This window comes from Artemia sp. Qi Xiang Cuo, chromosome 1 (genome assembly GCF_049724085.1).
Source record: "Artemia sp. Qi Xiang Cuo chromosome 1, ASM4972408v1, whole genome shotgun sequence".
Classification (NCBI taxonomy): Eukaryota; Metazoa; Arthropoda; class Branchiopoda; order Anostraca; family Artemiidae; genus Artemia; species Artemia sp. Qi Xiang Cuo.
In genome coordinates, this window is record NC_142794.1 from 74,309,561 (window position 1) to 74,321,839 (window position 12,279).

At 35.9% G+C, this 12,279-nt stretch overlaps 1 protein-coding gene across 3 annotated transcripts in view; it reads left to right on the forward strand.

Moving 5' to 3' along the window:
* The first annotated feature begins 300 nt into the window (after positions 1–300).
* The window catches only part of LOC148956713 (dehydrodolichyl diphosphate synthase complex subunit DHDDS-like), a 32,046-nt gene continuing 20,067 nt past the window's right edge, over positions 301–12,279 (forward strand). For 2 of the 3 annotated variants that reach the window (XM_089096130.1, XM_089096120.1), the window contains exons 1-2: positions 482–576; positions 9,699–9,865. In XM_089096130.1, coding sequence (XP_088952256.1) covers positions 9,705–9,865 — 161 coding nt within the window. In that variant the 5' untranslated portion in view covers positions 482–576; positions 9,699–9,704. Of the gene's footprint in view, positions 447–481; positions 577–9,698; positions 9,866–12,279 lie in introns of those variants that run through there. The other variant, XM_089096124.1, reaches the window with a different exon arrangement.

The following is a 12,279-nucleotide window of genomic DNA, read 5'->3' on the forward strand; positions in this document are numbered from 1 at the left end:
CACCACAAAATCTCACTATCAGTCAAGAGCCTAGCCAACTATACCTGCACACAGAGCAAAGATATCGACATCTATAATCTTATTTTTGAACTCCTAGAGTCGAAAGATCTACTGAAAGATATCTGAAATTATCTAATAAATATGAGGCAATCAAGCCAGTAGCTCTGTAGCCCACAGAGTGAAGCAAAAGGAAAAGGGCTAAATAATATCACTGAAAAGCCCGCCTGCTGTTAAATAGAAGAAGAAGATCCGTTAAATAGTGGTTTCCCGGGTGTGCACTTACGGAAGCTTCGTCTCCACAATAAGAGAGATACCAAATAGAATAGCCAATCAAAAATAGCTTCTTTGCTGCGTTGAATTGAAAAAGCCTTCTCTTGCAGTTTCATTAGTCATGTGTTTTTTGGACTTGGTAGTATTTTTGGGTCGCTAGATCTGATTCTGATGGTGTAAGTAAAAAGAAGAATGGAACAAATATTAGCGCAAAAATTTGAAATTCAAGGACATTATTTCCATAAATTAGTGAAATTTTGAATAGCCTATATTCTAAAAGAACCGTTCAATTTATTACGAACATAGGTATTAGTTCTTCATTCAGTAAATATATATAAGATACTATAACTGGCATAGAGATAAGGTCACAGAGTAGCATAGGCTAATTTATTAGGCCTACTATTTTATGCTCTATACAAATGACCCTTCCCCTTGATAGCTAGTTGCATGTATAGTCCTTGACATGCAAAGTAAAATGAAAATTTTACTTTTTAATATGCAAGATGTTCTTATGAATCTTATTTGTCAGTTGATTTTTACCAAGTCATATTATTGACTTGCAATTAAAGTGAATATAGGCTAGGCTACCACTCAGTGCCTTTTTTATGCTATTTCCAAATATAATAATCATTTTTGTTGGAAATTGATTTTATCCCCCACCCCTACATACCAATTCAGGGTTCATATTTGTACATTAGGGGGGGGGGGTGGGGGCAAATTTTTTTCTGATGTAAATGGGAGGTAAGTTTAAACTTTACCCCCACCCCCCTAATGTGCAAATATATACCCTGAATTGGTATATAGGGGGCTGGGGTAAAATTTATTAGGTCAGGAAGATAGAACATACTTTTCTAAGATAGGCTAGTAAAAAGTAGCTTGTCTTGAATTTTACTAACTAAAATATGACCTGGGAAGGTATTTTCAAGCACCTACCTTGGATAATTTTTATATTAATACTTTAATCAGATAGATAAAAAAAACATACCACTAGCATCAGAATTTCATCTTGAATCCAAATCAGACACTCATTTCCATTGCAAATTTTTTTCAAAATTACTTTTAAGCTTCTTTAAGTTTCTTCAATTTTCTTGTTTTTTTACAGAAATGTCATGGCAACAATTTGATTTGAAAAATACAAAATTTTGCTGAACACTCTAATTTGAGTTGATATATACTAAATCTTGTTGAGAGGTCATTTGATATGAAAAATACTAAATAAAATTTTTTTCAAATTGAATCACTGCCATGACATTTCTATAAAAAAGAGAAAATTTAAGAAACTTAAAGAAGATTAGAAGCATGGGCACCCATAAAAGGGGGGTGCCAGCCCCCTCCCCCCATGGCTGAATGTCAGTGTCCTATATTTGTATTAATTTAAAGAAAACCCATGCCTTCTCAAGACCAGAACATAAATTAGGCTTTACTAAAAAAAGGCCATGGATTGTCAGTTTAAAATGCCTATACTGATATTTATTCCTTGAAATATAAAAAGGGTAAAAAAAGTGAGTAAAAAAAAGTTGTTTACTTATTTAAGTAAAAAGTAAAAAAAATCAACATATTTTGTTTTCAGTAAAGTGCAAATTATGTTCTGATCTTGAGAAGGGATGGGGGTTATTGGCCCTACTAATGTTAATTTTTTCTTGTTTCAAGTTTGATTTGGCTATATATATTCTAATTTCTGTTCATTTTTAGTTTCATTTATTTATTAATACCAAATACATTAAGCTTTAACAAGCTTGTTGCACTAAACAATTATAAAAAGTCTATGACAATGTTGATGACATAACATAAACATACAGTAACTGAAACATACACTCTGAAAACATAATAACTGAAACATAAAATAGCATACCAAACTAACTGAAACATATCTGTTAATAATTAAAACATACCAAAAAGTAAGCCTACAAAATAACTGAAAACATACTGGTCACAAATAGTTGCGTATGGTATCTCTTCACAACCAGACAAACAGCTCTCCATCCAGTTGTACCTCAGCCAGAAGTATAAACTTCAGGACATACATATTACAAATGCGAGAAGACTACCCACCCCTGCAAACCCACAGTCTGCAAGTGCGTGTCTGCCTCCTATCCTCTTCTCTGTACTAAGTTTTGACATCAAAAGGACAATCATCAACCATTCTTGTGAACTCCATGAAGACAGTCAGTTTCATGGTGATGCTTCAAAGGCAGAGCATAACAAATGTAAAGCTCTTGTAGATGAGCTAAAGAGGCAAAAAAATGCTGGTGAAACAGATCTTATCATCTTCAAAGGACAAGTAGTGTCAAAAAACATAGCTGTTCATTGCAGTTGGAAAACTCCAAAGCCAGCTTCAAACCAGTCCACAATGGAAATCTAACAGTTTGTCCCTCACCTGTAAATAGCCCTGCTTTCTTGCAGTTATCTTCTTTGTTTCATAATACTTCAAGTGTTGATATAAGCATATCCTCTACAGAAAATGAACTTAGTCAATTATGTAGTGAACTTTTCTTGTCATGTGATAGCTCAAGTAATTCAAGTAAGTGCTGTTTCTGAACTTACTTCCATGCCACCTGTGTCTATCACAGTTCCAGCTCCTGGACCTCTGCTGCTAGACGGCATGTCACAAAAGTCTTGGAAAAATAACACCCTGTGTGTCATCTTGAGCAATGTTGACTCTCTTACAAACAAGCTTCTGGAAACCCAAGTGCTCTTACAAGAAGAGGCAGCAGATATTGCCGGTTTGGTGGAGATTCTGCCAAAGTATACTGCAGTTCCTTCTACTGAGAGTTTGCTGCAGATATCTGGATTTCAGTGCTTCACTAATCTAGGACAGCCAAACTGCAGAAGAGGAGTTGGTGTCTACATCAAAGAAGGTTCCAGGTCAGTGTTATCAACCTTCCTATTTTTAATTTACCTTGGGTTGAAAGTGTATGGCTTGATATTAATCTTCATGACAAAAAAGTCTGTATTGGGTGTATTTACAGAAGCCCTAGCCCACACAGTCTTGAAGAATGTGAATCATCACTTAAAAAAATTATTGATGGAATGGCTTCCTTTGTATCACAAACGGTTGCATCTGATTTGATAATAATTGGTGATTTTAATTTCCCCTTGGTTGAGTGGGTGGATGGACTTGGTCATCCGGCATCTGGCGGTGAGGATTCACCATTTGTGTCTTGTTTATCTGACAATTTCCTTTGCCAAATAGTTGAAAAACCCACAAGGCGCCATGGTGACCAGAACCCTTCCTTGTTGGATCTTGTAATTCTGAGTAACCCAGACTCTCTCATCAGAAATGAATTTCTTCCTCCAGCTGGCAACAGCGACCACTCAGTTATCCTCTTTGTGCTGTCTATGAATAGTCGTCTTCAAACTAACTTGCGCCCTCAAACTTTTATTGACTATCATGAAATACAGCAGGAATTGGTATCAATTAATTGGTCAGAGCTCATTACTTCTGATATCAACACGTCATGGTTGAATGTCAAGGAAACTCCTGTCAACAGAAAAGAAGCACTCCCATGTTATTTATTGAAGACAACCAAAAACACTTCCATTTCTCACAAAGGATACAAAGAGGACTATCAATAGGAAGGCCAGAGCTTGAAAAAGGTACAAAAAGAAAAAAACACAGGAAAATTGGCTAAGGTATGTGAATGCTTGGAATCTCTTCTTGGACTCAGTTAGGAAATTGAAGTCTGAATTTGAGGAGAAGCTTGCCACAGATATCAAGGCAAACCCCAAATCCTTCTGGAGGCATATTTCTGCTAAAAGTCTTAACTGTCACACCATTCCTGACCTCAAACATAGCAGGGTAACGCACTCGTCACCAATAGATAAAGCTAATTTACTGAATGTCCAGTTTGCCTCTGCTTTCACCACCTGGTCTTGTCCAACCATCCCTGCAGCACCATCACATTCTGCATCTACCCCAATGCCTAGCCTGTTAATTACTGAAGAAATGGTCTTATCTAGCCTCGATAAACTCGATGTTAACAAGTCCAAAGGACCTGATGGGTTACACCCAAGGCTTCTTCAAGAGTGTAGAAATGTCCTCGCTTCTCCTCTGTGCAGACTCTTCCAGCAGTCCCCAAAAAATGGACAGCTACCTACAGATTGGAAAACATCATATGTCACGCCAATCCACAAAAAAGGCCCCAAGGATTGTGCTGAAAATTACTGTCCCATCAGCATCACTTCTGCGGTTGTAAAGGTGCTCAAGAGATTTGTAAATAGAGCTCTCATTCAGCACTTTGAAGCTAATAACATACTAACTCCTTCTCAACATGGCTTCAGATCTGGTAGATCCATGGACACTAACCTAATACAGACATACGAGTATGTAACATCACTACTGGATCAAGGATTTCCTGTTGATATGATGCTCCTGGACCTCTCAAAAGCTTTTGACAGGGTATTTCATGAATTCCTGATCGCCAAACTGAAGGCAGCAGCTGTTGATGGTGTTACTGTGCAGTGGATACAGAGTTTTCTATCAGAAAGAACACAAGCCGTCAGGGTCTATGATTCTCAAGGTGTTCCTCATTTATTGTCATCCATAACTGTGTTAAGTGGCGTCCCCCAGGGGACTATCCTTGGACTGAGTCTCTTCAATTTTTATATTAATGATGCACCAAACCTTCTCTCGAACCTCCTCACACTTTATGCTGATGACTCAAAACTTGTTGGCAAAGCTGCTATACCATCTGATCTCCAATCTATACAAACGGACATTGATATTCTTGGAAGCTGGGCTGATAAATGGCTCCTCTCCTTTAATGCTGAAAAATGTCATGTCATTCATTTTGGCAAACATAATCCACATCAGCAGTACCATTTCCAAGGTAACCACCTCTCTGCAGTTACTGAAGAAAGAGATCTTGGAGTCATTGTTGATCATTGGCTGAGTTTCAGTACCCATGCAAATCTGTATCTTCTTCTGCCTTCCAATCCCTTGGACTTATTAAAAAAAAACTATCTCTAGCCAGCGTCCTAAAGTATTTATGAAGCTCTACAAGGCACTGGTTTGTCCACGCCTTGAGATTGGAATGTCCCTGGCGTCCCCCTATTTTAAGAAGGACAGGGAAATACTAGAAAAAGTACAGAGAAGAGCAACTAAGATGGTTGATGGCCTCAAACAAGTGACCCAGAGGAAGCAAGGCAACATGATTCTAACCAACAAAGTCATTTCAAAAAATACTCTTCCTGGTCTCCTTGCTCCCCCAGAACGCCTTGTGACAAGAGGACATTCAATGAAAATTTTCAAGAAGCATTCTTCTATCAGAGAGAGAAGCCATTTCTTCAGCCAACAAATAACCAACTCTCTGAAGATATGGTGTCTGCAGACTCGACGATTGCCTTCAAGCAAAGACTTGACGAAGATTGGCAACAGCAGGAGTTCCTCTACACCTGGGAAGCTGCTGAGTCTACAACCCAAATGTAGCAAGCAAAAAAAAAACATTAGATGTCATCACAGAGCATTACAAGGATGGAAAATCCTTAATTTCGCTCCAAGCTGCGATTTAAGGTAATTTAAGGTAAATCAGCTGATGCAAAAGTAAAAATATTCTCAAAATGGATTGTGATAAGACCTAGTATAGAAATTTGTAGAGGCTAAACTACTGTTGAAAGACTGGACTATGGTACTGCCAACTATTTCTGATGGAAGTGAATTCCAAGTCTTCCACACTCAGCTAGACAAAGAGTTTTGACCTATTCTTTTCTGTGAACATGGTGGGTAAGTTTTGTGTTGGTGCTGATGGGTACTACTGTATTCTGTAAAAATGAAAAAGTGACTTGGGGTGGTATTATCAATTTTCCTAACAATGCAGAATGTATTTATTAGGTTGGCTCTATTATGTTGGAACTGAAGACTAGGCAACTATAGTCTGTATTCTCTGGTGGTAAGGTATGAGTTTGGTGGCCCTATGTTGTACTCTTTCAACCCTCTCTCTATCTCTTTTATTCAGGGGATACCATACTGATGAACAATACTCAAGTATTGGACATAAAGTGGATACATAAAGGGAATGAAGATTAAACTTTGAAAATGCATGCTTTAGACATAGTAATTGTTAATTTGCCTTATGGGTGATATCCAATACATGTTTATCAAATTTGAAACTTGAATCAAAACAAATCCCAAGGTCTTGAACATATTCCACACTTGAAAATAATTTACCTTCAACAAAGTAATGGTAATATTGAGGGAGTCTACACAAATAGTGCACAGCATTGCATTTGGTTTCATTAATGAAGTTTGCAGTACACCTCCAGCCCAGAGCAACCAAATCCTCTTGAAGTAAAGAGATCTCATGTTCACTCATGACTGAGCTGTAGATTTTCACATCATCTGCAAACATTTTTATGGCTAAATTTCTAACAACACCTGGCAAATCATTGATAAAAAGGCAGAAGAGTACTGGCTTGTGGAACACCACTTCTGACAGACATAGGTGATGACAGAGCATCACCTACTGCAACCTCTTGAAGGGCTATATGGGGGGTGGGTTATCCTCAAAGACGGAATTTCTGGACCTTTCGACTACACTGAACAAAATGGCTGTGTTGGAAATAATGATTGAATGTGTTTGGGGAAATGATTGGTGTATGGGGGGGGGGTCTGGTTGACCTCCAATCACCTTTGACTGATAAAAAGGTCATTAGAACTTCTGAGTGATGCTTCAGAGCTTCAAGCAGAGTGTATGTGATGTCTAATCCTGTATGCCCACTAATGACTGACATGTCTACAACGAAAGAATCAAGATGCCCAGAAAAAAAAGAAATAACACCAACAATCTGGAATGTTCGCCTATTATGTGTCATCTAGTCAGCAATAATAGCAAATAGTGGTGGCTATTTACTTGTGGGTGGATTTGTACTAAGGCATTTTTGCAGTTGGGAGTCAATAAGTTTGGCAAAAATGGGAGTAAGACTTGTGACAAACATGTGACTGTGGTTCATTTCACCTATCGGAAGGCCTTTCAAGCTATCAAGAGTTATATTGCCTCTGTATTGGATCTGAGAACCATGACCCCCTTTAAGCTGTCAATAAGCATTCAGACCACAGATCAACCACATTCTATGGTTTCTACACATAAGCTGATCTGCTTTGGACTTTTTGGCAGCGTCATCTAGCAAACTTTGCTAATGAGCTGAAAATTCTAGATGCCGGACTATTTTCGTCTTGAGATTTCGGAACTCTCTAGGTTGATTTGAGTCTGTAAAGGTAGTTCCAAGTGGAAAATTGTAAATGATTGGACTGGTGTTGGTGCAGGTTAAATACTGGGTCCAAAGCTCAGTCTGTTAGTGGAAAATTACAAACTTAAACTGCTCATCTAAAAGCATCTGAAGCCTTGTTGTCGTTTTGGCACTATGTGTCAATGTCACCAAAGCCTTGGAATTCTCAGTGCTGCTAGGTTTGACATTTTCTAATACAGAGCTTGATGATGATGTTCCTTTGTTCGGAAGCCTTTGTGGAAGAGTTTTTATCATACTTTTAACTAACGCTAGCTGGTCTGACTCTACAGTCACTACAGAATTGGTGCCATTGGTTCTGAGGATTGGCTGTGTGGAGGGTCTTGGAGGGCTAGAGATAAATATAGAGTTAAAATTGGTAGACTCTGGAGTGCTTAAAGACCTACTGACTATTTGTTAACATGATTTGTCTGGCTTTTCAATTGATTCTTTTTTTGAATCAGGAAGTAAGTCAAGCACAGATAATGAGCACTCAACTGCTGAACTGGGTGGTAGAGTTACCAGAATAAATGACTGTAAATTTGGCGAAAACACTAGTGATTGGTTATTCCCCTTTTAATCTGAAAGGCTGACTAGGTTATTTTTTGGCAATATGGTCTTTGACTGTGTTTTACTGGCTAGATACCTTGCAGCACCTGTGGTGATACCTTGCAAGGCACATTGAAGCTGGTTGCATGTCTTACTGAAAGCAAAAAGAAGCAGTTAGTCAAGTTGTAAATGTGTTAGATTTCAATTCAATGGTCTGTGAGGGAAATAAAACAAGGTCCCCAATGGGATCCAATATTTTAGATCAGATTAGGTTTTAACTTTATATCAGCTTAGGTAATTTTACTAGGCCATGAAAACTGCCGAGTAGCATTGCTGCTCCACTTTTTGAACGCCCCCCCCCCTAGCGTGTAAATATTTTGTCCAAATTATATAATTGCAATGCATTCTATCACCCATCACTGGTCTTTGTATGCTATGAAACCGGTTTTGTGAGATCTAACCTTAATTCTTGAGTGTTTTTTTTAATTAACAAGTACATTTAAAAACTCACTATTTGATTAGAATTCCATTTTATTGAAGTTATACAAGCCAGAGGCATTGATTCATCATGACCCAATTAAAAGAACAATTTGCAAATCTTATGAAATTACCATATTTACTTGGTCGTTAGCATCACTCTTGTGTAAAACCGTGTACCTGTAAACTGAACCAAGTGTGACAAAATCAAGAACAAGAAAAGTTCATGGGAAACATATAATTTGGGTTATATATCTGAGTGTTAGGGAGGGGGGGAGTCAGGTATGGAAAGAAGTTTCCGAGCTTTTTTCTGTCAGTAGCAGAATTTGACAGACTTACAAAAGCTGCCAACGCTTTAGCTGCATAACTTGGGTTTTAACAGCTTTTCGTTGAGCAAAATTATTTTTAAATGTAAAAATGGTATTTTCAGACAAAATTTGCCAACAAATTTGAAAACTGCCAAGAGACATTGCTGCTTTCCTACCCCACTTTTTGCATGGCAGTTCTTTAGTTATAAGTCACATGTTTGTTTGCAATTCAACGTGATTTGTTGTTATCTTGTTCCATGTCTTTTTCTTTAGCTGTTCAGAGTCATTTATCATTTTATATAATTTTGAAATATGTCACATATATTAAATATTTTTTCCTCCTTCTATCCCTGACAGACACATCTATGCTTTGCAGACTGTCATCTTGTGTTATTTTGCATTCGTCATAAGAGACTAAAAACGATACGTCCTCTCCTGCGGTGGAAATGATGTAATTTATGCTCATGAAATGTGCTCATAAATATGAAAATTGTTATATATATATATATATATATATATATATATATATATATATATATATATATATATATATATATATATATATATATATATATATATATATATATATATATATATATATATATATATATATATATATATATATATATATATATATATATAATTTTATAGTAATCCAATCAGTACTTAAATCCTATATGGTGAGGTAGGACTCAGTATTTCTATCGTGATCACGAAGTTCGTATGTCTTTGGTCAATTAACATTGTTAGTGGTTTAATCAATATATACCAACCTGTGTACATCAATATATAATCATTTTTTTTTTTTTTTTTTTTTTTTTTTTATATATAAATCTTACTCCTTGAAATAAGGACCAAACAATTTCTTTTCAGTTGTGAATGTCTTGGTTTGAAGTGCAAGATTTAACATGGTTTCAAAAACTGTGCATTAAGATCCTTCAATGTGGGAAGATACCAGAGCATGTTGCTTTTATTCTAGATGGGAATCGGAGGTATGCAAAGAAATTAGGAACAACAGTTGAAGCAGGCCATGTTTCGGGGTAAGCTGCAGCTATTTATAAGTTCTTTGTCCGGGTGTTTTATCTGTTTAATTTGTATTTTTGTAATAATAGTGCGGAGGCATCATAGATTTGTCGTTTTAATGTGCGTTTTATATTTGGTCAATGTTTTCCTAGACCATGTTGTCTTCCCATTTATAAATGAAATTAATTTCTGTAAATATATAAGAAACGGAGGGAACTATTTCTCAAAACAATGAATAAGAAAATCTAAAAGGCTTCACATCTGGAAAACTTTATCAACAGAAAAAAGGAAAGACAAGAAAAAAATAGGTTTCTTCTCTTTTTTTTCTGAAAAGGAGTTTTCAGATGTGAAGCTAAAATATTACTGTTTTAGGACCTAAAACAGAGCTCTGGGGAACACCACAATGAACAAAACTTTACTCGAAGAAAATCTCTTCACTTCAGCATACTCCTCTCTCTTCAGAAGGTAATCACAAATAAAAGCCAAGGTAGCACTTCTTTAATCATATAATTCTCGTTTACAGTACGTAATAATATTTGATAGTCGACAGTGTCAAATGCCAGAAGTAACAATGTCAAATTCATAAATAAACCAGTTATTCTTCTCTGTAGGTAGCAAATTACTTAGTTATATGATAATTTTCAGACAGAGTTATGCTGTAGACAAAGTACTGAGAAGAACAGTACGGTTTTAGAAAGGGTAGGTAATGTGTTGACCAAATGTTCACTCTTAGGTTAACAATTGAGAAATGCCTGAGTTATCAAACACCTCGGGTCCTCAGTTTTATAGATTATCAGCGAGCGTTCGATTCTGTTGATAGAAGAGCTTTAGCGAAGGTCTTATCCCTGTATGGTATACCAGATAAATATATTGAAATGATAAGTGCTATGCATGAGAATAACACTGCTACGGTTAAGGTAGGAAACGAGGTTAGTAGTGGGTTTCATATTAAATCAGGGGTTAAGCGGGGCTATGTTCCATCCCCCTTTATATGGATCATTGGGATGGACTTTGTCTTAAGGAGCCCAGGAAAGGCAATAGGAGAACACTGAATCAAATAGGAAGGAAACACTTTCCTGGACTTATAGATTATGCTGGTGATTTAAGCATCCTAGATGAACGTTTGGCAAAATGCTTTTAGAGGTTTTGTGGGTTCAGGTTGCTAGAATAGGTTTGAAAATTAATGTTAAGAAGACCAAGTCGCTAAGGGTAGGACTAATTTAAGATGAAAAGGTGACGTTGGGTAACCGAAAGATTGATCAGAGGGACAACTTCACTTATCTTGGTAGTATTGTTAGTAAAGATGTTGGAGCAGTGAAGATGTTAAAAGTAAAATAGCCAAGGGTCAGGATTTTTTCACAGTTAAAAAACGTTTGGAAGGATAGGAAGATAAACATGCAAACCAAGATTAGAATATTGGAAGCTACAGTGATGACAGTGGTCAAATATGGTTCTGGAGCATGAGTGTTCTGAACAGCGGATGAAGATTTGCTAGATGTTTTCTAGAGAAATTGCCTTCGGATTGTTCTGGGCACCCGGCCAACTGACCGTATTTCAAACTTTAGGCTGTACGAAAATTGTTGTTCAATCCCTCTTTCTAGGGCAATAATGAGAGAAAGGTTGTGATGACTGGGGCACGTTCTGTGGATGAAGGATGACAGATTGCCGAAGATTGTCTCTTTCGGCCAACCGTCTAGGGCTAAACGGAAAAGCGATCGTCCGCGGTTGGGGTGGAGGATGTCAAAGGAGGAGCGTGGGTTGCTGTGTTGACCTCAGGCGGCTTGGTGCTGCTGTAAGTTATATATATATATATATATATATATATATATATATATATATATATATATATATATATATATATATATATATATATATATATATATACATATATATATATATATATATATATATATATATATATATATATATATATATATATATATATATATACACACACACACACACACACATCATCATCATATATATATATATATATATATATATATATATATATATATATATATATATATATATATATATATATATATATATATATATATATATATATATATATATATATATATATATATATATATATATATATATATATATATATATATATATATATATATATATATATATATATATATATATATATATATATATATATATATATATATATATATAAGATAGCAGATCTTCTATTATTAACTATGTAAATAAATCCTTCTCTCCTTGATTATTAAATGACAATCTATTCACAAGCACATCTGAAATCAGGGGCTCAGTATATTGAATACTGAAATATCTTGAATACCTCTTTTAAATCCCCGAATGACGAATTACACATCTTATTCCAATTTTCTTCAACTAACGATTGACGGACTACTGAATTCGTTTCCACTTTAGATTAAAATTATTGCCGAATGCT